Below are 25,327 nucleotides of genomic sequence, written 5' to 3'. Positions count from 1 at the left end.
TCAAACTATGAGCAATTGACATGTTTCATAGGAAATCTGGATGGTTACGTTCTCTAGGACTGCAGTTCTCAAACTTTGGTCTCAAGATCCCTTTCCACTCAAAATTACTAAGGACCTGAAAGAGCTTTAGTGTTTGTGGGTCATGTACATCAATATTTACCATATTAGGAGTTAACATTGAGAAAACTTTCAAATATTTATTAATTCACTTAAAAAACAATAGACATCTATTAGTTGTTAATATAAATAATATTTTTAATGAAAAACAATCATGTTTTTCAAAAAAGAAACTCAAAGAGATGAGTGTCGTTTGTTTTATATTTTTGTAAGTCTCTTTTGCAATCTCTGCCTTAACAGAAGACAGCTGGATTTTCATATATTCTTCTGCATTCATTTTGTTACCATATGTTATTTCATAAGAAAAATCCAGCCTCATTCAGATATGTAGTTGGAAAATAAAGAAGTATTTTCGTAGCCTTTTCAGATAATTGTGGATATTCCTCTCTAATATCAACAAGTAGTTGTTTCTTAAAGGTTAGTAGCAAGGTAGACTCTGAAACAATGTCAATATATTTTTCACATCTGTTACATTAAAATCCATTGTTTTTTGGCACTTTGAAGAGCTTTTTACCTGTATATGATTTCATAGCATCAGACATTGGTTACTTGAAAAATATTTGCTCACCAAGTTACATAGATTTTAAATGTTGACACATTTATTATAAAATATTTAAAAATCAGTTATTAAAATTGTCAACCTCATCAAAAACATCTTTAAGGAACAGGAAGCTGTCAAACTCATGGTGGCGAACACAGGTTTTCTGAAATACTGAGTTTTCATTCAAAATCTTAAGTTTATCATCAGTTGATTTTCTTTATTTCCTTTATGTAAAAAATGCTTGGCAAATACCTAAGTCTGAATAGTTTGTTGTCAGTCACTCTTTCAAGTAAAGATGGTGCTCCATGAAAAAATCAGGTAGTTTTAGTTAGCAACTCAATCGCACAAGTGCTTCTCCTTGAAATAACAGTTATACTTCAGTGTACAGTGTAAGTGCTTTATGCATATTTCCTTTCCCTCACACAGAATATTAAAAAGGGTCAAGGGTACTCAACGGTCAAGATTTAATATAATTAATAATTTTTACTGTTTCATCAAGGACATTCTTAAGTGAAACGATGTTTTTTAAAGTATGAGTTTGTTGAAAGTGCCCCCGTTTCCTATTTTATGTTAACATGCTGCTCACTTATGTTCTGTATCCTATTTCCTCTTCCCTTCTCAAAGACTTTACTTATTCAAGTATCCCTTTTTTTAAATCTTATATTGACAATTTCTCTCTTTAGTTGATCACTCCCATCAGGTTATAAACATGAACTGTTATTTCCCATCTTAAAAAAAAAAACATAACACCCAAAACTCCACATGTCCATAAAACAAACAGATAAGAAAACAAAACCAAAAAAAGCCTTCCCTTAACCCCACAATATTTTCCAGTTACGAACCCATCTGTCTATCCCACTTCACAAAAAACACCTCAGAAGAGTTGTCTACAATCAATGTCACTTTCTATTCACCCTTTTAACACATCTACTCCATGACGAACACTGCTCTTGTCAGTGAATTCCACGTTCCCAAGTCCAGGATACTTCAACTTACACTAGGATTTGGCATCGTTCATTACATCTCCCTTGTGGACATTTACTTCCGTTAAGTTTCCAAATTATTCCTTTCCCTGGTTTTCTCTCTACCTGACTGGCCATTCCTCTCAGTCTTTGCTGGTACATCCTCCAATATCCAACTTCTAAATGTGAGTTCCCAGGGCTAAATCCCACTCTATATTTCTGTCTATATTAACCATCTCTCCCTTTTCAGCTCTGCACTCTCTCCCTGGTTGATCTCATTTGGTGCCACGTACTTAAATACATCTTTATACTGACGACTCCCAAATTTGTATCTCTAGTACGGACCTCCCCATCCTGAGTTCCAGACCTATATCCTGTTGCCTACTTGGGGACTGTACTTGAATTTCTAAACAGTAACTCACACTTAACATTTCCAAAGCAGAACTTGTGGTCCCCTTAACACCATGTCTCCTAGACCATTCCCTATCTCAATAAATGGTATTTTCATCCTTCCAGTTGCTTATACACAAAACCTAGGAGTCATTCTTGATTACTCCTTTTTCACCTCCCACGTTCAATCCATTAGCTCACCTCCCATAATATAATTTTTTTTTCATTAAGGTATAATCAACACATAACATTATATTAGTTTCAGATGTACAACATAAAGATTCGATATATGTATATATTGCAAAATGAGCACCACAATAAGTCCAGCTAACACCCATCACCACATATAGTTACACATTTTTTTTTCTCATGGTGAGAACTTTTTAGATATACTCTCTTAGCAGCTTTAAATATACAATACGGCATTAATCATAACTGCCATGCTGCACATCACATCCTTATTTGACTTATTTATTATATGACTGGAAGTTTGTATCTTCTGACCACCTTCATCCATTTTGAGGAACCCCCATACTGTTTTCTACAGTGGCTGCACCAATTTACATTTCCATCAACAGTACACAAGGATTCCCTTTTCTTCACATCCTCGCCAACACTTGCTATTTCTTGTCTCTTTTATAGGAGCCATTCTAACAGGTATAAGGCAATACCTCACTGTGGTTTTGATTTGCATTTCCCTGATGAGTGGTGATGTTGAGCACCCATAATGTATTTAAATCTGTTCACTTCTCTCCACCTCTATCCCTACTATCCTCGTCCCAGCAAAGATCAACCCTCATTTGGTCTTTTGAAATAGCCTTCTTAGTGGTGACTTTGCTTCTATTCTAGTTCCCTATAATCCACTAGAGCAGCTAGAATGATCTTTGAAAAAAATAAACCAACCACTTTCCTGCTTATTCATTGGCTTCCCTTCGCATTTAGAATAAAATTCAAACTCTTCACTATAATCTCTAAGGCCTTATTTGATATGCTCCCTGGCTAACTCCCCTTAATTACTATGCTCCTACCACATTAACCTGTTACTTAAACACAACAAGCTTTATCCTACCTCAGGGCCTTTGAACTCACTGTTTCCATGCTCAGGAAACTTAGGGAACTTACTATTTCCTAGTAGCTATTTGCACTGCTGGTTCATCGTTTTGTCTTCTCCGAGTCTTAGCTTACTATCACTTCTTCAATAAAACGTACTTGACAACTTTATCTAAAGTAGGTCTTTATCTAAATAGTTATTTACTATTAAATCGCCTAATTAATTTCTATCACACCATTTATCACTACCTAAAATTATTTTGTTTTATTGTTTGCCTCTTCCCATTAAAAGCTTTTTCTTTTTAAACAGCTTTATTGAGACATAATCACATACCATACAATTTGTCCATTTAAAATGTGTAATTCAGTGTTTTGGGTTTATTATTTTTTTTTAATTGTGGTAAAATATGTAACATAAAATTTGCCATTTTAACCATTTTAAGTGTATAATTCAGTGGCATTAATTATATTCACAATGTTGTGCAAACATCACCACTATCTATTTCCATTTTTTTTTCAAATCATCCCAAATAGAAACTGTAACAATTAACAACTCTCCCATTTCCCCTTCGCCCAGCCCCTGGTAACCTCTACTTTCTGCCTCTATGAATTTGCTTATTCTAGATAATTCATATAAGTGGAACCATCCAATATTTGTCCTATGCCTACCTTATTTATGAGGAAGGGGTCTTGTGTGTCTTATTCACTCCCTATCAGTTGAGACCTAACTCAGTATACATAACACACAGTAGACGCTCAACAAATACTTGTTGAATCAACGAATTCATCAATTTTAAGCAAGTCACAACTTTTCTGGATCTCATTTTCTTAGCTGTGTGATGCTGCTATATCACAATTCATTCATTAAACATCTTTTGAGCATTTACAGTGTTTCGGGCATTGTGTTTACTAATAGAAATATAATGTGCAAAACAGTTATTGTCTCTGCTCTCAAGGAACGTTCATTCCTTTTCTACTTGGGGATGTCACCTTCTTTGATTCTGTGCACGTTTAGGATGGACATACGCATATAAAAAACACTGAAGTATATGGCAGTCAGCCTGTCAGAGCATGTGATATTACACGTGGGGGATGGATGTCAAAAGCCATACTGTCTTCAAGGTCATTTAATGTCAGCTGCTCTTTCACTTTGCAGAGTAGTGATGAGGGTCACATGAACATATACTTTTTTGTACATTACAAACTATAAAGCTCACCATAAATGTAAGGCAAAAGTATCGTAATTTTTGATTTACTACTTTTTACGCTCTGGGAACTAAAAAGCAAACTATTGTGCTACACACAAATTCTAATATACATATAAACTTACTGACAATTATGGCAGGATATGGTTTTTCAAATCAATGTTAATGATACTGTATGTGAATTTTGCCAGGCCCATTCCTATGGTGTTACACGCCGACCAACAAAGAATGCTATTTCCAGACAAAGGGTCTGACACTTGAAAAATAGTAGTAAATGGTGCTAAAAACAAGGCATTTTGCTTTATGCACTTTCAATACCAAGCCAGCGTGTGCACACACACACACACACACACACACACACACACACATACCTTTAGACAGCAATGACAGGAAGAGGGCAGGCAGGCCTTACTAATCCTCTCAGCTCTTCAAACAACACCTGAGGATTTTTACTTGAAGGCCTGTCTTTCTGAGCTTGTGCTTTCAAAACTTGGGCTGGACTGATCCCAAATACTGAAGTAACAAATATTACTAAATTCTGTCATTTCCTCTACCAAAAAAGTGATTTTACTACTACTTCTGGTTGTGATGAAAGGTCCTATTGACTATTCAACTCCTCAACCCAGTTATGGATGCAGTATTAAATGACTTCACTACTTTTTCTCTGGCACTTTAACACATGCCAATGCTTTCATCCACCTCCACTAACGTGGCTTATAAATTACTGAGGTGGGGCCATTTTAATAGTATGATTTGTTCACATCTCTAGAGATGGGGTATAAATGAAACTGGCTAAGAAGACAAACTCCCCTTTGACAACATGTATTGGTATGTATGTATAGAAAAATAAACCTTCAAAAGTTAGAAACATCTTATTGATATACTACCTGGTTAGGAGCCATGATAATTAATGGTTCTGTGCTTTGTTATAAATCAAAATGTAATAAAATGATGGTAGGGAGGCCAGAGACAAAATGGAACATCCCCCAAAAATAGGAAGAGACGGAACAGAGTTGAAGCAAAGAAAGGTTAAAGGTCACAAATATGCTAAAAGTTTCTTTCTAAATGCTCAGAAGAGGCTTCCTGAATGAACTCTGAAACCTAAGAAAGTCTGTTCATAAGAAGTTTATTGTCCTCTCCTTTTTAAACTGCTACTCGGTTATGAAAAAACACTAGAGAGCAAGATACTTGCTCCCTCTGGGTGCAGCGTGGTCAACCTGCTGATCTGAAACACAAACACAAGTATAATCTCTCATTTTCAAAGAGTATGAAGTTGCAGAAGATACAAAATTACTAGAAGTAATCCATTTTTTAAACAGAGGAATAAAACTATTTCAACATATTTGTGGCCTTAGTTCAGTTAATAAAGTCAGAGGCTACTTCGGACATGCTCCAAAGTGAGGACCAAACAAATATCAGCGCTAAGATTCTGAAGTGGAGGGCTGATATCCCCAAATTTTCCACTGCACAGTCAGCCTCCATCTTTGTCCTATTTTCAAAGCAAGTTAGACTATTCTTAGCACCTTTTTATACCATTCTTTGGCATTCCTACTGGGCCCTAAGAAGAAAGAACTGTGTGTGTGTGTGTGTGTGTGTGTACACACATACATGTACATGCATGTGTGTGTTTGAAACTGGAATTTATGAGGAAATTCAGGCATGTCGGTCCTAGCCTTAATCAGCAGTAGGTTTCACCTGGAATCTTCCAGCAGACTTCTGACCCAGGGCTTAGGTGCTCAGAGTAAGAAAAAGAAAATAGGGTATGGAGAGAAGAACCTCTGAATTCAGATCGGAACTTAGTTCCACTAAATGAGGCCAAGCTCACGGTCAGGACATTCTGACTCCAGACTCCGACTCCAGTATCCACGTGCTCTTTTCCACCATGGCTGACTTCACAGGGAGGTGCTCTCTCATTTACTTAGCCCTCTTGTCCCTTACTGCAGCACTCTTAGTCTGGTTACTTCTTGACCAGTTCTGTCAAAGCACTGCCTTTCCCATGGTATGACAACTGTGATCAATAGTGTGAGCGAGGCAGCCTTGAAATTAAAGTCCTGTTTCTTAGACTGAGATACTTTCCTGCCAAACATGGAGGGAGGGAAAGCATCCGTTGTGGGAAGAATGGCACATGGAAAGTGAGTTATGGGCCAGACTGTGAGCGAGGCTGCTTGCCTGGAGTGAAGAACATGAGCTGAGTGGCAGTAACAATAAAAGCATGACGGAAAGGGCAATGAGTGTCAGGTTATAAAGCAAACGATTAACTGGGGACTACAAACTAGAAATTTGATCCAATAGTAGAAAAGGATAAGAATCTTAATAAAAACCAAATTAAAAAGTAAAACATTAAACTGAAGTTGGATGAGGAGAAGAAAGGCAAAGATGATACCATATGGAGGAATAATTCTAGATCTATCTGGAATGAATAAGAGAATTGTTCAGTGAATCTTTCGATTCATATGGATAAAAGGCAACTTGAGCTCATAGAAGCCAAAGAAACACGATCCTTATTGCTCCTATAAAAGGGAAAGGTCTGAGGATACAGCTAATAATGTCTTTAAATAACAGCCAAACCCTACATACTCATCCACGTGCTATTCCAACTGGAAGGATGTCCAAATAAAAAAGCACTGAAGCTGATCTTCCTGTTTTATAACTAGAAAATTTATAGAATATCTACCTCTTCAAGTAGAGCCAAGTATGTTAAAGAAATGCTGCATATTTCTTTCAGGAAACACAAAACCAAGCAAGCATCTGTTAGTCTTTCTACGGCATGTGGAAGGATGTTATTTAAATGAGATACTAACTGATGTGATGTTGAGAGCCACAAAATCCAGGACAGGTTGGAAGGACCATGTGCTTGGTCTGTTCTTTTCGGCCCTAGATAGTAAGGTGAGGAGACTATTAAGGACTTGCTAAAACCATTGAACTTTTACTCCATAAACTATTTCCAGTGCAAAACCAGTCCCTACAAATGGTCTGGGAAGAAAGCTGTGTGAGAACAAAGCTGTTACCAGTCAAGCTGCAGAGGCAAGAGGTTACGAAGCTCACATTCAGTACCGTCTACTAGCAAGTAACAACTCAGTAAAGGGATTTTGAGATTAGTAGCAGTATTCCAATTTGTACCCATTGCTTCTCTGTAGTATTTATAATGGCACAGAATAAGATTAGACCGCCTGCCTCCCCCAAAAACCTTTGCATTAACACTGTAACTGGTTAAATAAAACAGTCAGCTCTAGTACTTATGAGGTGTGATCAAAAGATATGGTGAATGTTTAAATAAAAAATATTTATTACAGTAAAAAACACTTTGCCGTTAACCCCCCTCAAAATACTCCCACTTGCTTTGAACACTTATCCCCCTGTTCTTGCCACTTTCTGAAGCAGTTCTGGAAGCCCACTTTCGTGAGTATCTTTAGTTGCACCGTCATGGCTGCCTTGATGTCCTGAATCATTTTGACTTTGGGAAGAGCCAGAAGTCGTATGGTGTCAGATTCGGTGAATAAGGTGGATGAGGACACACTGTAATGTATTTATTTGACAGAAATTACCGTATACCAGAAGTGATGTGTGACACGGAGCCTTTCTGTTGTGATCACAAAATATGGTGAATGCTGCTGCTAAGTGCCATCCAATGGAAAGGCAGGGATCTTCAATAAGGGAAGCAGGGCATTGAACCTTAATAACAGTGTGTGATAAGTTTCAACTTGTTCAGTGCAATCAGTCGGGTTCAGAGAAGGTGTACTTTAAAGTGTGCTGTAAATCATCCTCCATCATGACAACACTTCGTGTCACACATTGCTTCTGGTATATAGCAATTTATGTCAAATAAAAACATTATCGTGTGTCCTCATCCACTTTATTCACTGGATCTGGTACTATCTGACTTCTGATTATTCCCCAAAGTCAAATTCAGGACATCGAGGCAGCCATGACAGCGCAACTAAAGACACTCACGAAAGACGACTTCAAGAACTGCCTCAGGAATGAGCAAGAACGACGGGATAAGTGTGTTTGAAGTGAGGGGGAGTATTTTGAGGGATGTTAATGGCAATGTGTCTTTTATTGTAGTAACTTTTTTTTTAATTTAAATATTTATTGTATTGTTTGAACATACCTTGTATTTATACAGAAAGAGGGTTAGCAATCTGAGGAAGCAGGGTGTATGTGGGAAGTAGGAGAGGAATGAAGAATGAGTTACTTACCTGTGCTATATTTTTGTTCAGAAGGTAGACACCGTAGTCAAATTGCAACTTCTCCCCTCCTTTGGGGTATAATGGGAACCTATAAAAGGTGAAGCAGGATTAGAAGTTATCCAAAACTTGAGTAAAACAGCCTCCAAATTGTTGACAAAGGTGGAAGTTTCTTGGATACAGCATAAACGTCTGAAGACTTGGAATAAAACAGTTATAGTCATTGCAACCTATTATCTTAATAATCTTTATTACGTTAGTTAAATCAGAATAGCTGCTTTGTTTCAAAGAAAAAATTGAATGATATCATACAACAAGGGACTAATATATAAGAATGTGACCCACTAAACCCAAGGAATTGAGGTTACTATGTTTCATATTTACGTATCATAACTATATCACCCTAAGATTAAAATCCTAGAAATTTTTTTCCTCTACTATCCAACATCTCAATTTCTAGTAAACAAACGGGAGAGGAAGATTAAGGGGAAAAAAAATCAGATGTGAAACCATACATAAGATTTCTGTTTCTTTTAAGGTGGCCAGTCAAATCAACACCACCAAAATGAGTGAAAATGCATAAAAAAATTCATTTGTAGGGGTGGCTATTCAGATGTCATGTCTCCAAGGCAATATACTCATGCCATGGAGCTCTTATATCATTATCCATTTTAACCTGACTCACTGAAGTAATAAAGGTCTGAAATCCATGGATCCTGATAAAGATAATGAATTATTTTAGGTAATAAGTTTCCCTTATTATTTCCCTTTTCATTATCTTGCCAATGAAGGTTACATTATGCCTATATTCTAGCCATACTTTCCCCTGATTCTCAACACCAAGCATACATTTTATCCTGTGAAACATATTTCTCTATAAACAGATCAATCACAACTTAGGATCAAGAAGAAAACTTTACCTCCCTTAGTTTTGCAACATACAATTATTCAATTATATAATATACAATTAGGATCAAGAATAATCTTACTGAAATAAATGACAGGTGACAATTACTGGATATTCTTAAATTTCAACTGCCTAAGGAAAATATATATCCCATAAAGCTTGGAGGATATTGTTTTGTAGGGAAAATAGAAGGAAACAACAGAATTTAAAAGTTTTATATTAAACACTGGGAAGTTGTTGATTCCATAGGGTCCAAAATGTAAATCTGTTGTGCTATACATGAACAGGCAATGGAGAGTGAACAAGGTCATAATCTGTTTTTATTCTCTACTAAAGGAACACCGAATGCTTCATACAACCATCCAGAAGATATAGTAGCTTTGTATTTAAATGAAGCAGGGAAAAATAAACTAGGATATGTGGTCTGGCCCTAAATTGAGATGCATAAAAATGAGAGCAAAGCAAATTCAGGATAAGCAAATTGCAATACCAGGCTTTCACAGTGTGTCTGGGAATCATTCAAATTTGTATAGGGTAGCTTGCAAAGAAACTGCCTAACTGGAAAGACAAAACAACACAGGAGACTTTGGAAGGAATCTGCTCGAGTCCTAAAGCTCCGTACGGGGTAGTTGTTATTCTATAAACCATCACATGCAGACTGTCTGCACAGCTCTCCAAACCCACAAATTTCTCCACTTTCAAGTTATAAATACAGAAACTGTTTCAAATGTTGTAAGAGTAAATTGAAATAAGTATGCACTGAAAACCAAGCAGCGAAATTCCTGCAGAATGGATCTCACAACATTGACTTTATTACTTTATAGAAAAAAACCACAAGATAGGAAACTTGTTGGGGTTATCACTTTGTGACGGGTGTACATGTCTAATCATTGTGTTGTTTTGTACACCTGAAACTAATAATAAAATTAAATTAAATAAAAAATAACAGGAAAACAAAAAAAGAAAGAACCACAAGGTGTGTATGTAATATTAAAACAAATCTAAAGAGTGCTTAGAGCCACAGGTTCCCAAAGGGCAGTTTTAAGACAAATCAAATATTAGGACAGAGTTCACATCTTAAACTGCTTTGAAATTCTTATGGGGTCACTTCATGTTGAACAGTATAATAGCTTATAAATGTTACACGTCTTACTTTGCAAAAGTACATGGATTTATAATATATTAAGCAATCTAGAAAAATGAAATGTATTTTAAAGGGTAAATTTTGTTACCATCAGGACATTAGCTAGAAATCAAAGGCATCTTAATTCAATATAGACAGAGAATCACTTTAGCAAACTGTAGAAGGTTTAGATAAGAATGTGGTCATTGGGCCAGCCCGGTGGCTCAGGCAGTTGGAGCTCGTGCTCCTAACTCCGAAGGCTGCCGGTTCGAGTCCCACACAGGACAGTGGGCTCTCAACCACAAGATTGCTGTTTCAACTCCTCGAGTCCTGCAAGGAACGGTGGGCAGCGCCCCCTGCAACTAAGATTGAACATGGCACCTTGAGCTGAGCTGCCGCTGAGCTCCAGGATGGCTCAGTTGGTTGGAGAGTGTCCTCTCAACCACAAGGTTGTCGGTTCGACTCCCTCAAGGGATGGTGGGCTGCACCCCCTGCCACTAGCAACAGCAACTGAACCTGGAGCTGAGCTGCGCCCTCCACAACTAAGACTGAAAGGACAACAACTTGAAGTTGAACGGCATCCTCCACAACTAAGATTGAAAGGACAACAACTCGACTTGTAAAGAATCCTGGAAGTACACACTGTTCCCCAATAAAGTCCTATTCCCCTTCCCCAATAAAATCTTTTAAAAAAGAAAAAGAATGTGGTCATTCAAGTACAACCAGGAAAAATATCCTTAGCATCACAAATAGGATGCATTAAAGGGGAATATTACATTAAATAACTGGAAGAAGAACTATACATTTCCTATTATTACACTCTTACAGAAAGACAATTAAAATGACCAATATTAAAATCATTTTCAAATTAAATTATATTATGTTTCTAAGTTATTTGAAAAATTCACTGATTCTACATGGTATAAATCAATGAATTACAAAGCAATAAACAGATGATGTGAAGATGATTTGGAGCTCTTTAGTACATAGTTTCAGTGTGAATAGAGAATTACGACAAGACTACCAAAAACCTAATGTGATCCCAGGCTGTATTAAAAGAAACAGAGCAGATAACCAAGGAACATACTAGTGCCAACTACTCTGTACTGGGTCCAACTATACTGAGAGATCTATGTTCAGTCTGGGAGTTAATGTTTTTTTTTTTTTATATAAGTATATAGATAAATAATTGCAATCTTTCTTGTAGGTTATGTTTCATATAGGTTTTCTAATAATCTCATTTGACTATAAAAAGCAGTGAAGTAGAGTGGTTCAGCGTTTTTGTTATTTAAAAGACAATGATTTGCCTTGGTCACCTACTTAGTGGAAGAGAGATGACTTCCCGTATTATGTCTTTAATTATAAATTTCGTATTCTTTCTATTGCCTCGGAATCCTCTAGAGAAGAACAACCAGGGTGATTAAAAGAAGGAGAGACACAGTTTTGAGAGAAATGAAGGAAGGCGTCAGCGGTGTTTGGCCTGGAGGATAGATGTCTCAGGAACAAGTGAAGGGCTTTCAGAGAGAAAAAGGGTTGGTTTTCGTGGTTTGAAGCAGGGAGAACCAAAATTAATGGTAAAAGTTACAAGAAAATTGGTTTCACCAGTTAGTAAAATCCAAAAGATCTTGGGTAAAGGCAGCCAATCAGGAGCTGGGCAATGAATAACGATGTGCATCCAGGGGGGTTAATGGGCTGAATGGTGGCCCCCAAAAGATATGTCCATATCCTAATCCTCAGAACTTGTGAACTTGACCTTATGTGCATCTTGAGATGAGATCATCCTTGATTATCCAGGTGGGCCCTATAGGCAGTGAGTATGGGACACACAGAGGGACACAGAGAAGAGGAGGTCATGTGAAGATGGAGGCAGAGATTAGAGTCACACAGCCACAAGCTAATGGGTACCTGGAGTTACCAGAGGCTGGAAAGAGTGAGGCAAGATTCCCGCCTTGTGCCTTTGGAGGGAGTGTGGCCCTGCTGACACCCTGATTTCGGACTTCTGGCCTCCAGCACTAGGAGAGAACCAACTTCTGCTGTTTTAAGCCACCAAGTTTGTGGTTAATTGTTATGGCAGCCCTAGAAACTAACAGGGGGAGTCAAACACTCGGTGACCCATGGGATTAGATGAGGCATAAAATCTCCTCCATCTCCAAGATTCTATAATTCTGAATACACGAAACCAGGTATGCCGAACTTAACTTCGTCTTTCCTTCGGGAACCAAGAAAATATTACAAGATTATAATGCCAAAGGGTCGTCATGATAGGCATCAGCTAAGACTGCATAATAGGCCTCCTGAAGTGCTAGGAAATGGAATGCGAGAAAGGGAGGTTCATATATATGGTCTCAAAGAAGAAAACATTTTACATGAAAATTTTTAGTGTGGGTATGTGTGTGTGCACATGTATATGCCAAAAAAATGCATACACATTTTAAGAAAGGAAACAACTGTATTAAAATTGTAATACTCAATATATACCAATAACAAAAAATAAATCCAAGTCACGTTTGACTTCTGCCATTACAAAAGGTGCTCAAAGTGGTTACCATCAGTGTAATTTTAATAGTTTTTTTCCTTTCTTAAAATGTGTATACATTTTGGGGGCACACTCTATATATTCCAATGATTTTGTGTGTGTGTTTGTGTGCATGTGCACATGAAAAATATGTCTCACTCAACTTGGAAAAAAAATTGTAAAAGAAACTGATCTTGGATCATTCTTACTTTAAAAAGGTACAATTATTAAACGTGCTACCATCTCTTCCCCAACCTAGACATTTCTTCAAATGAGTACAAATTGGTGAGTTTCTTGCTTTCACATTCAAAGCCCCACATCAAGGTCTGGTTCTTTGAAGGCTCCACTGGGGAGGAGAATATGGCTATAGTTAATTCAAAATTTTATTGTGCATATTCAGATCACTCTGCCCACTGTTTTTGTAGAAAACGTGACAATACATAGTCACTATGTTCTGAGGCCATGACTTTACTTCAAACTCAACATTCTTCTCCCATCCACAACGTTGATCATTTACTCAGGCTTAGAGTGACGTTCCATTTTTACCCAACTTCTTTGTCTCTTACATATGCACTGAGTGATTCACCACGTCAACAAGTTATTTTTCCTGTGAAACAGTCTTATCTTTCCATTCCCACTGCCACTCTGGAGAATTCTTTGTTGTTCTGAGCACTGCAGGATGTTGAGCAGCATTTCTGTTCTCTACTCACTAGAAGCCAGTATTATTATTTAAGACTTTTTCCCATCATGTCATTTCTCAGCCCTGCTTCCTCATCAGTCACTGTCTTACATTTTCACTTCTCGGCCTCGCTTTCAAGGCCCACCTGATCTGACCTGTCTGCCTAATTTATCTGCAACCTTATTATGCTCAAGTGGTTTCCTCAGTCTCGTGGACATACCAGGTTCATCTCTCTCTGCCTTTGTTCACTTCTTGCACATACCCATCTCTCTTTCCTTCCACCTGGCAGAGTAAAAGAGACTATGTTTCACTCTGTCATGTCTAAAGAAAAAAAAAAAACAAAAACTCTCACATTTTCCTGCTAAGTTGTATATCACTAAAGCTATATAACTCATTGCAAGTTGACGACAATGCATTGACACCATACGGTAGGCCACAAGCATACAAGATGGGAAATGGCCGGGGCAGAGTCAGGGAAAAGGGAAAGGAGCTCAAGTCAGCAAGAATGGGTCCAGACTGTGTAAGGTCTTGTAGGTTACAGTAAAGATTTTGGCATTTACTCTGGATGAGAAGGAAAGCTCTGGAGGGTTCTGAAAAGAGGAGAGACAGGGAACTGCATGGGGAGCAAGAAAGAAAACATGGAGAGGCTACTCCCAAAATCCAGGCAAGAGAAAAGGGTGGTTTACACCAGGATGGTAGCTGTGGAGTGGTGACAAGTGGTTGAATTCTTATATTGAAGATAGTGCCAACATGATTTGCTGACAGGGCTCAGATGGGGTGTGAGAGGCAGAGAAGTCAAGGATAACTTCAAAGTTTGGGGCCTAAGCAACTGACAGAATGGAGTCGTCATCTTCACTTTGATAAAAGCACAAGTGACATTAGAATAGACAGCTAGGGGCTGGGTGAGGAACACAGTAGGAGGGCTCAGTACTAAAAGATTAGGTTGAAGAGCTCGGTGGGAACCAGACCACGCAGGGTCTTGTACACCTAAGACCTCAACCTAGACTACACCCTGAAGGACAATGGGAGGATAATTAAACAGTTTCTAAGCATGGGGGTGCCAGAACGGGGGTTTATGTTTCTTAAAGATCATTCTTGCTTCAGTATAGTAAATAAAGGGGAGTAAGGCCTGGTATGGAGGTTATTTCAATGGTCCAGGACAGAATGAGAACGGTGTTGATTAGGGTTCCAGTACTGAGGAGAAACATATATGAATAGATTTGAGCTATAATTTGTAGGTAGAACTGAAAGAACTTTGAAGTAGACTGATTCTGACAGTGGTAAAGAGGGAAGAGTCAAAGATGACCCTTGGGTTTCTTGATGGAGTAACTAGGCAGATGGTGGTGTCTATGAACTGAGATAGGAAACATGCAAGGAGCAGCAGGTGTATACTTTTATTACATGTAAAGTCAGAGAAATTTGGGGTGAAAATATCAAAAAAGGAATTGCAAAAATTTAGATAGAAACTGAAGCATGGGTATGAATGAGGTGGCCTCAAGAAATCACAAAGAGGGCTGTTTCAGAGCTTTGAGACTATCCACAAGGGCTGGAGAAATGAAAAGGAGCCAGGAAAGGACTGGTCAGAAATATCTGAGAAAAACCAAGTGTCTCACCAGAGTAGCTCAGAGAAAGTGTTAATTTAAGAAGGAAGCTATCATCAGTAGTCAAATGTTGCTGACAGGTCAAGCAAAACAGACATGAAAACATGTCTATTGGATGTAATTATATGAGTTCATTGGTAGGTAGCTTTGGTAATATGGTAAATATAAGTTTAAATGAAGTAGTGGGAGATGAAGGAAGATTGGTATGAGTTCAGGAGTGACTGGAAGTGAGGAAATGGAGATGATGAGAAATTTGGCACAGAGAGAGAAGAGCTTAGCAACTGGAGGGACATGGTGAAGCATAGCAGTGTCCTGAGAAGGTGAGAGGGAACATGCTCTCCATCCTACAGGTGAGAATAGAGGAGAAGGATTTGCCTTAGGCGGCAGGTGGGATAACCCTCTCCTTACACCAGGAAGGATGAAAAACAATGATCACGATGGATACAGCTTATTTATTCAACAAATTTTCACTGAACTCACACTACGTGTCAGGTATAGTGCTAGGTGGTAGTGATAAAAGGGAGGGTAAACACAGATAATAGAGTCCAGTGGAGTTAGACATTGCTCATATAATGCTCATTGCTCATATAATGCCACTAACAAATGTATAATTTATAAATTAAGTACTCTGAAGGAAAGGAATACTATTCCAGAAAGGAGGTAGACAAAAGATTGAGAGAACCCGGGAAGACTTCTGAGAGAAAGTGACACTTCAGCGGAGCTCTCATAAATGGGTAGAAGCTAAGGGAAGCAATGTTCCAATTAGAAAAAACAGCAGATGTAATTAAAGGCCCCGTGACAGGAGGAAGCAACGAAGGAAGAACAGTATAGTTGGACTGCGGGGGGTTGTGACAAGAGATGAGGCTGACAGGACGGACGATCATACAGGGCCCTCTAGACCATGTCAGATCATAGTCTGATTTATTTCCTAAGAGAAAATAGACTTTAAACAATGCTCAGATTTGCATTTGATACCTTCCTTCTTAAATGAACGCTTTCTCTTTGAACTTTCCTAACCGTGATAGATTTGCGTCTTGAAAAAAATTACGCTGATTACAGTGAGAATGGGCTGGAGGTGAGACCAGCTTGTTGCAGTAATTGAGGTAACAGATTATGTTGGCTCGAACTAAGGTGATGGTTATTAGAAATAGGAAAAAGAAGACTAGTTTGGAAGGCTTTTGGGAGATAAAATCCTAAGACTTGGTTATGGGTTGGAAGTGAAGGGTGACAGAGAGGGATGGGTCACGGGTAACTCAATGTTTTGTTTTGCCCAACTGGATGGAGATTGATCAAACAGTAGAAGAACTTGAACAAAGAAATGTCATAAAACTGCTGAGAGTTACTGAGAGTCCAGAACTGGTCATTAAATCATGAGTTTATAATACTACTGTGTGAAATCTGCTTGGGTGCAGCAGGTACAGAGAAAACGAACAGCAGGGCTGTAAGGATGACAAAAAGTCACAGTTGGCAAGACAAAGGTGGTATGAAAATATCGGGCCATAAAATCCCACCTGGATAAAGGGGCCAGGGTCTGAAAGTCACCAAGAGGAGCAACGAACAAGGGGCCGAACAAACAAGCTGAAGGAGAGGAGCTAGTCAATAGAGAGCAAGATGCCTGAATTAGATTTTAGATGTGGACTGAAAGAATGGCATGATTCAGAGGGTAACCATGGGAGTTAATAAAAATGATGGAACACAAAAGGTCATTGGTGCCAACGATCAAGAAAATGAGGTCCGGGTGTTGAGAAGTCATCCACTTGTGTGTTAATGCCACGCATCATAGCAAGCCTTTAAACAGAGAGAAGGGCTGTGTTCTGAGAGGAGTCTGAAGATATAGGAGAGTTTGCTGATAACACAGATGCACTTTCAGAGGACCAGCTAATCACTGGAGGGCAGGGCCAGGGTAAAGGGAGTAGAGGGCATCTGAGGATGATGAAGATGATTATACATAGTTTTAAGGTGTTTTGGTGGAAGACTGAGGTATTCCCAATCTGATACAGTCTATTTTCTCTGGAAAGTCAGAAAGTAGGTGATTTATCGAGAATGAAAGGCAAAACTGGGGATGGGGAAAAGGAGAGAAAGAAGGTCTGAGATAGTCATGTGGCAGGAGAAACAGATATTACTATGTATCAGTCCAACCGAAACAGAGAAATATGAATTTACAGTGCTACCACTCTGTCCAACTGTTTTTTTCCAGTAGATAAGTGGGTTAGAGGTAAGAATGGTGGGATAAGGGTGGTTAGGATATCTGCACAGAGAACCTACCCATGTGAAGCTACTAGGGTAGAAGAGTAATGCCCGTGGTCTGTCAAGGTCAGATGACAGGGGCAGTCTATAAGGGGGTGCATTATCTGTAGAGACTTTTAAAATAATAAAATGGATTAAAAATTGGTCTGTTTCTTATTATCACTGTGAGTCAACAAATCTAAACAATGCCAGTGATAAAATATTCCCCCCAGAACAAAAAATCTTTTGTTGGTCTAAGTTCTAAACAATCGCTGCAGTGACTGTTTAATTTCAATATATATGTAAGCTTCAAATTAGGACGTTTTCATATGCATACTCTAATAGACATTTTATCTACATGGAAGCTAATTTACAGAACTCCCAGTAATACAGTCACCCCAACAAAGTGGATTAAGCTACACACTTTTTGTACTAAGTTCTGAACGGTTTGGAATCTTCCAAGCCTGCTTTAAGCACAATTTATGTCTCCAAACTGTCTGGTGCTACACAGTCCCATGTTTAAACAGCAGACTAAAATAAACAATGATAGCAATGTGCAGTTTTTCTTTTCGAGTTATCTTCTTTTCTAGTGTAGAATTTTTTAGATTATGTTATTCGGATACAAAAATATTTGCAATCAGCCTTGAACAAGGTACACTGAAATACAAACTTTTAAAATTATTCCTTTTCGATGAGCATACAGAAATCGTGTTCAATAAAAAAAGTAAATACATATTTTTTTCAATAAAAGAAAATGTTCTGCTTTTCTTTTTTGGCTATTATAATTTGTTTCATATCATGATCATTACTGAAAGTAATTTCATCATACAAAGAGGTGTTAAAAATAATCCACTCCAAGTATTACAAGCATGAGGCACATATCGCTGAGAAATGATTTTGAACTGACATCGGGAAACACAGAGAACATTACCTGCTCTAGATCCAGAGATATGGGAGGTTAAAACAAGAAACAGTCTCCTCTTGAGAAGGCTCCAGCGTGAGTGATACTTTCAGGTGAGCCCGTTATTTTACTTACATCTAGTTGTAAACTACAGTTGGCTTTATTAATACCAGTCTTTCAGGACTGCTGTGAGAATTAAACAAAAAATCTAAGACCCAGCACATTTTACCATAGTTGTATACAGTTGTACAGTGAAGAGTTTGAGGACGTGTATGTTATAATCATTGAAGAGGGGTTTCAGAAAGCACAGAGGTAAGATCTAGGAGGGAAGAGAGCAGAGATATAATAGATCAGAAGAGCAGCAGCAAACAAACAAACAAAAAATAACAATGTGGAACTAATCCTTGGCAGAGGGTGAAAGAAGTCCTTATAAAAGAATAAGAAGCAGAGTGATTTTCCCCTCTCCTTCTTTCAGGGAAGAAAAGAGAAAGAATATATAATAGATCATATGTGCCAGTCAAAAGAGATAAGATTTGATATGATAGGGTAATAAGATGCCATCACAGTTTTTAAAGGAGAAATCATGCAATGAAAAGGTTTACATCAGGTTATTCTTTTTGCCAGTATTAAATATAGTTCTTTTGAGAGAACTGTACTAAAAAGAGAATGGAATTTCAGGGAAATAGAATTCCAAATAATTTCAGCAAGGAGGTTAAAAATAACCCCCACCCTCTTTTTTAACTTGGTAAGTTGCAGGGTTGTGGAAATTGTTAAAGAACTCAATATCAATTTCCTTGCAGAAACCTTCCAGTTTTTCCACACCCTTTTAGTAACTGTTGAAAAATAGACTACAGGCAAATTTCAGTGAACAGAGCAAAATCAAAGGATGGAAACCATGTCTTTTTTAATAGTCAATTTTGTAAAATAAAAATTCTGCCAAGTAAATCAAAATCACATTCCACAACATTAACAGCCGTCCTGCATTTGCCCGAGTTGAACGGCACCTGTTTCCCACAAAACTCTGTAAAGTTTTTTTTTTTTTTTAAACCAACCTACAATTACACATGCAAGGTGCATAAACCTAACACACTTGGTAATGCCAGAAGATGTTTCCATCTGGAATGTGAATTTGGAAGAAAAACCACTCACCATTTTAAATTTCTAAAGACAACTTCACAATGTGTGCGTATAAATATTTATTTGCTTAAATGTATCAGTGTACCTAATGGTATATCCTCCGTAAAGCATTTCCTTATTAGCGCTAGGAAGAGAATAGGTGCTCAGTCCTTTATATCGAAATTATTTATTTAATTAGAATAGCAATTTCTGGGGGGAGAGGAAGAGAAAAGTAGGAGGGGGGTTTAGGTGTAATAAGGCTCTGGGGTCAGAGACGCATAGGCTCAGATCTCAGTTTTCCTTCTTACTTGCAGTGTGAACTTGGGTGTACTACTTGGGTGTACTGAACCTCTGTTTCCACACCTCTAAAATGGGTTTAATAACACCGGTCTTTCAGGATTGCTGTGAGAATTAAACAAAAAATCTAAGACCCAGCACAGTTACAAGAACATAGTAGGCATTCAATTATTATTATTACTATGCCTTATTGCCATCTGATAGCTCACCTCACCTTTCGTACACCTATCTGTGAGAGCCACATGGGGAGATACCATATTTGATTCATTTTGCTGCCTCCTGAAATCACAAAGCATTCATATGCACCCAGCACTTTCTACCCTATATTTTAGTTGTTTATACAAATGTCTTTATTTTCTCTATTAGAATGGAAGCTCCTTGAGGACATGGGTGTTAAGCTCAGTCTTATCCACAGTAGATAGTCACAAATATCTGCAAATAAATGAATACATTAAAGAATAAATTTAAAAGTAATTGAATATTAAAAACAACAAATATCTAAGTGACATATATCCCAGTGAATTAAAAAAATTTTTTTTTAAGGTTCAGAAACAGTTTCATTATTCTTCCTTAACTTTAATATACCTAGACGTCCAACTCTTATTTTTAAAAAGTGCTTTGAGTTTTGCTCAAAAGACAAATTCTTTGGTGGGGAGGACATTTCAAGTTCCAGAATGGTGTTTGCTGTGTATTAATAGGAGGTAGCGCCCTCTAGCACTAGAGTAAAGAAGAGCCAGTGAGCGCTGCCAAAACATGGCTGAAGCTGGCTTGTATTTACTGAATATTTATTCCACATTAGGTACTGCACTTAGCACACGTTATTCACACAGTACATGCAACTCTTCTATAGGCACAGTTATTGAGGCGCCCCGGTGACAAAGTCTTGCCTAACACTCAGTTACGACCACCAATCCTACTGCACTCCACCTGCCCACTGTCCTGAGTTTGGATTAGTTATTAGTCTCCCCTGTGTTCTTACACAGCCCAGCACACTCACTAACATTACACCTTTTACACTGTATTGCAATCGCTCGTTTATGCCTTTGCAGTCTCTTCCACAAGAATGAAAACCGTGAGCCTAAATCTTATTCATGCTGTATCCCGGTTCCCACAGCACAATATCCAGGACATATTTATTTGAGGAATGGAGAAAGCAGGGTCTATAGATGGAATGATGGAGCGAGAATTCCAACCCACGTCTGTTTGACTCCAAATCCTACACTTAGTTCTACACCACGGTTCCCCCACCCCAGTAATAATCCCATTCTATAAACTTCACTTATTCAAGATTTCCATAAAAATTTGTAGGATTTCTTCATCCTACAAATCACATGTTCATGAACCAAATTATTACCAAATTTATCAGCTGATGTTGATAAGCTGGCGTCTTGAAAATCACCAAATGTAGCTTTTATCTGACAGCATTTTGGGTTTAGCACTAAGTGGAAAAGGCAGAGATTGTCGACACCAATAACTACAGACCTCATTAAAGTCCAAAATGTAACTTCTAAAGTCCTAGTAACAATATTATATACATTTGTTACTTTGGGGACTTATATAAAGAACAGTGGATAAAAGATTTGGAAATAAATCCGCACGTTTTTGAACTATCCACTTAATTTTACTAAATTGATTTTTAACAATTATGTACATAAATCTGTTAACTACGTTAAGTTCTAAAGGTTAATTTTAGATCATCTATCAGAAAGCCTAAAAGCTTCTACCTGCTTTCTAGAAGTCAAAGCTCAGAAATCACATAGGTAAGTTAACTAAGTCGCTTTTTTTAGAATGATGTGCTATCTAGGAATTCCACATATTCAGAATATATATGAGAAAGACGTATTTCAGTTATGAAACTGCACAAGGAAATCACCTCCACTCATCATTTTACCCAGTTTCAGAGCACAGAAAGACAATTTAGAGGTCCCTGAAGTTACTGTGTTTATGTATGGATTTCACAGGGGGGGGAAACTCCAAGGATCACTGACCCGACAGAAAGCAGTGCTAACATCTAGGTTGTCATAATCAATCTGCTCTAATTATCAACAAGTTTTTCCCATTTCTTACCAGTCATTTGGAGCTGACCTCTGACAAGTACTTACAAGTCATCGAAATCTCATTTTATTTTACAGCCTCATATTTGTTATTGGGCTAATCTTTACCTGTTCTACATCACACAACAGCTTAAATATTTGAATGGCCCAGCAATAAATTTCCATGGTCCCCCTGGGTCAGTCAGATGTTAGCTGTTAAGTAAAGCTAAAAGGATCTATGCTTCATAAATTTCCTTCAGGGTCCACATTTACTCTTACAGGCCAGGCTTTCAGGCCCAAACATCTTTATAGCTATGTGCAGTGATTTATTAACTCCTCTTTGTTTTTATCCAAAAAGATCAATCACATATGTATCAATAAGCTGGTGTGCTGGTGACTGCTTTTTATTGTACATATAACCACCTGCCTTTAATACAAAGTTGAGTCTAAAGCTTTTGTAAGCTCTTGCTGGATTTTAACAACCTTCACCTGTTTCTAATTTGGTAGAAAACATATGGTTTAGCTCTGCTATTTAGTTCTAAGCCAGCCTTTCCTCTTATGGACCCAACAATATAAAGGAAAACAAATCCAGGGAGCAAAAACCTAAATTTGGAGGATCTCTCTCTCTCTCTCTCTCTCTCTCTCTCTCTCTCTCTCTCTCTCTCTCTCTCACACACACACACACACACACACACACACACACACACACACACCACTTACTTGCCCAATTACTTCCAAATAGCACTTTCAACAAATAACAGGAATAAATTATTTTACAGTTATGAAATTATTACCTTTCTTTGCAAACAATTAGACACATCCTACGTTACTCCCAAGGGTTCTAAGGATTATGTTGAAACTGCAAAAATGAGTGTTTAATCTCAGGACCTCAAAAAAAGGTAACAGCCATGTCTAGCTGCCTATGAGGTCAGGAAAGAGAGTTCCTATCTTTACCTTCAGGAATCTACATTTGGCCAGGTGAAACCAAGACTTGCTTTTCCCTTTCCTTATCCGTCTCTTTAAATTAGCCCAAACGTTTAAGAAGCAGGGTGCCAGCAGAGAGAACGACAACCTAACCCAGCATGGTAAAGTCAATATTAAAATTAAGAGTGTCTGGGTCATAGGGCAGGGAGGAGTAAATCCTCAGGAAAAAATGACTAATAGTAATGTCTAGGAAAGGCAGAGAAGTCAACACAGCCTCCCACAGCTCTCTCAGACTTCTTTCCTACACACATTTACTTTTCCAGTCATGGTGGGACACCACTGGCTACAGCTGCCATTCAATCTCCCATTCAAATTCCTCCCAGCCTTTGAGGCTCAGTGCAAATATTCTATCCACTCTGAAGCCTTCCCTAAGTCCCAGATCAGAAATGATGGTGCTTCCATAAGGTTTATCAGTAATTGTCCATCATTTGGAAGGATGTAATCACATTAGGCTTTGTTTTACAATCATATATTTACATGTCTCTCTCATACAACGATCTACCATAACAGGCACTGAATAAAATGTTCACTGAATTGTATTAGATTGGTTTACAAATAAAAAGATTTGTATAAATAAAGCAGACTTAAAATTAACATTTTTTTAATCAAAATAATATATGTATGAATTTAAAAAGTCAAATTACACTACAAACCTGATAGTAAAAACATGAGTTTATGTGTTTATTAATTAATACCTACTACCTCAATTCCTAGACCCCAGAGCCAATTATTCAATACTTTAAGCTGCTTTTGTTCCTTGGTATTTACCCTACATATATCTAATAGTCTATGTTCCTGTTTCTCGATTCAATGGTTTTAAAAATAATCTATAATCTACTGACAACCTACTGGGGAGGATAAGGATTTATCTCTCTTACACATTGTTTCCCCATCTCGCCGCAAAACCCAGATTTCCCTTTCCTCCCATTCTCTCCGTAGGGTCGACACCACAATTTTTGATTAAATCAATATGCAACGTTACAGTATTATAGCTATGTAATTATTATTTTGAGCTGAGCCATGTAATGCATATTTATTTTTTCCTTACTTTTAAACTTGGTTTTTCCTGGAGTTAATAACCATCTAGTTTCTTCAATTGTTACATTTATTGATGTACCTCTCACTAATTCATTCCCTGAAAGCAATGAAAATTCCCTCTCACTACAGTTAAATAAATCAGATTTCACTCTTTCTTGGAGTCCTTCGTCCTCCTGCTCTCTAGGTCAGTTGAAGAGCTGACCTACGATTTCCCTTTACCATCATCCTGAGATCCCTTCGCTTCTCTGCTGTGTTGGATCCCTTCTTTTCCTTGAATAATGTTTTCCTCTTCCTTGGTTTTCCTCCCTTGATTAATAGAGCACATCCTCCAGGAGTTTCCTAGGAAAGGTGCAGAGGTAGGTTTTTTTTTTCAGGACTTTCATATCTGAAAATTCTTTTTTTCTACCCCTGTATTTGATAGTTTGACAGATATATAAGTCTAGATGATAGAAATAATTTCCTACAGTATTTTGAGGACATTGTTCCATAGCTTTCTAGATTTCACAATTGTCTTTGACCAGTCAGATATCACGATTGCTATTCTTTTGTATGTATTTTTCCTCCTCTGTAAGCTTTCAGAATCTTCACTTCACCTCCAGCATTTCAAGAAGTATCACAGTACCAGCACTCACTGGGCTCTTTCAGTCTGAAATCAAATCTTTCAATTAGAATTTTTCTTGTATGATTTCTTAGGTTTCCTACCTTCTTTTTTTCCTCTGTTCTTTTTGTGTACTCACTGTTATTTGGATGTTGAATCATCAGATATTTGAAGAAAGCCTCTCCTTTCTTATCTTTTCTATTTTCGATCTCTGCCTTTCGGCTTTTTTTCTTCTAGATTTCTTCAACTTTACCTTTTAACTTTTTGTCCAATTTTAAAAATTTCATCATTGTCTTTTTAATGAATGCTCATTTTTAATACCATTTTGTTTATGCTCTTGGATGTACTCTTCCCTTGTCTCTTGGAGGATATTATAAGGTTTTTTTTATTTTTTAACTTTTGCTTTTGATTGATCCCCATATTTTTTCTTTTCTCTACATATCCTTTTTTATTATTTATTTTGGCTTCTATATTTTATGTGACACGTCTCCACGAAAATCTGATGATCCTTGGCTGACCATTCATTTTTAAAGGTGAGGCATGAAAAAGCTCATTGAAAACTGCATGAATGGGATTGCTCAAACAGCAAGTTGTACTTTGGGGTGATCAGCAGGGGCTTGGCAGTTTCCTTGGGGGAGGTACGACTGGAAGGTGTACTTTCTCATGGATCGATCAATTTTCCATGCTCTTATCGACTTCGTACTTCACTATGTAGACATTTACTTAATTCCTCTTTTGGGCTGGCACCTTTGCCCTCAGTTATGCAGGCTGTCCCTGAATGCAGGGTTAATCTGGTTCAACCTCTTAAGAGTAAACCTCAAATTCTCTGTGAGATGAGGTAGCTGCATGAGGGAGGG

At 37.8% G+C, this 25,327-nt stretch overlaps 1 protein-coding gene across 1 annotated transcript in view; it reads right to left on the bottom strand.

Moving 5' to 3' along the window:
* Positions 1 to 25,327, bottom strand: part of UVRAG (UV radiation resistance associated) — a 272,693-nt gene that overhangs the window by 61,668 nt on the left and 185,698 nt on the right. The window contains exon 13 of the mRNA XM_081061802.1: positions 8,465 to 8,543. Coding sequence (XP_080917928.1) covers positions 8,465 to 8,543 — 79 coding nt within the window. The remainder of the gene's footprint in view (positions 1 to 8,464; positions 8,544 to 25,327) is intronic.

The sequence above is a fragment of the Rhinolophus hipposideros genome (genome assembly GCF_964194185.1).
Source record: "Rhinolophus hipposideros genome assembly, chromosome: 10".
Taxonomy (NCBI): Eukaryota; Metazoa; Chordata; class Mammalia; order Chiroptera; family Rhinolophidae; genus Rhinolophus; species Rhinolophus hipposideros.
The sequence above is the reverse complement of the archived record's forward strand: the minus strand, read 5'-3'. Positions and strand labels throughout refer to the sequence as shown.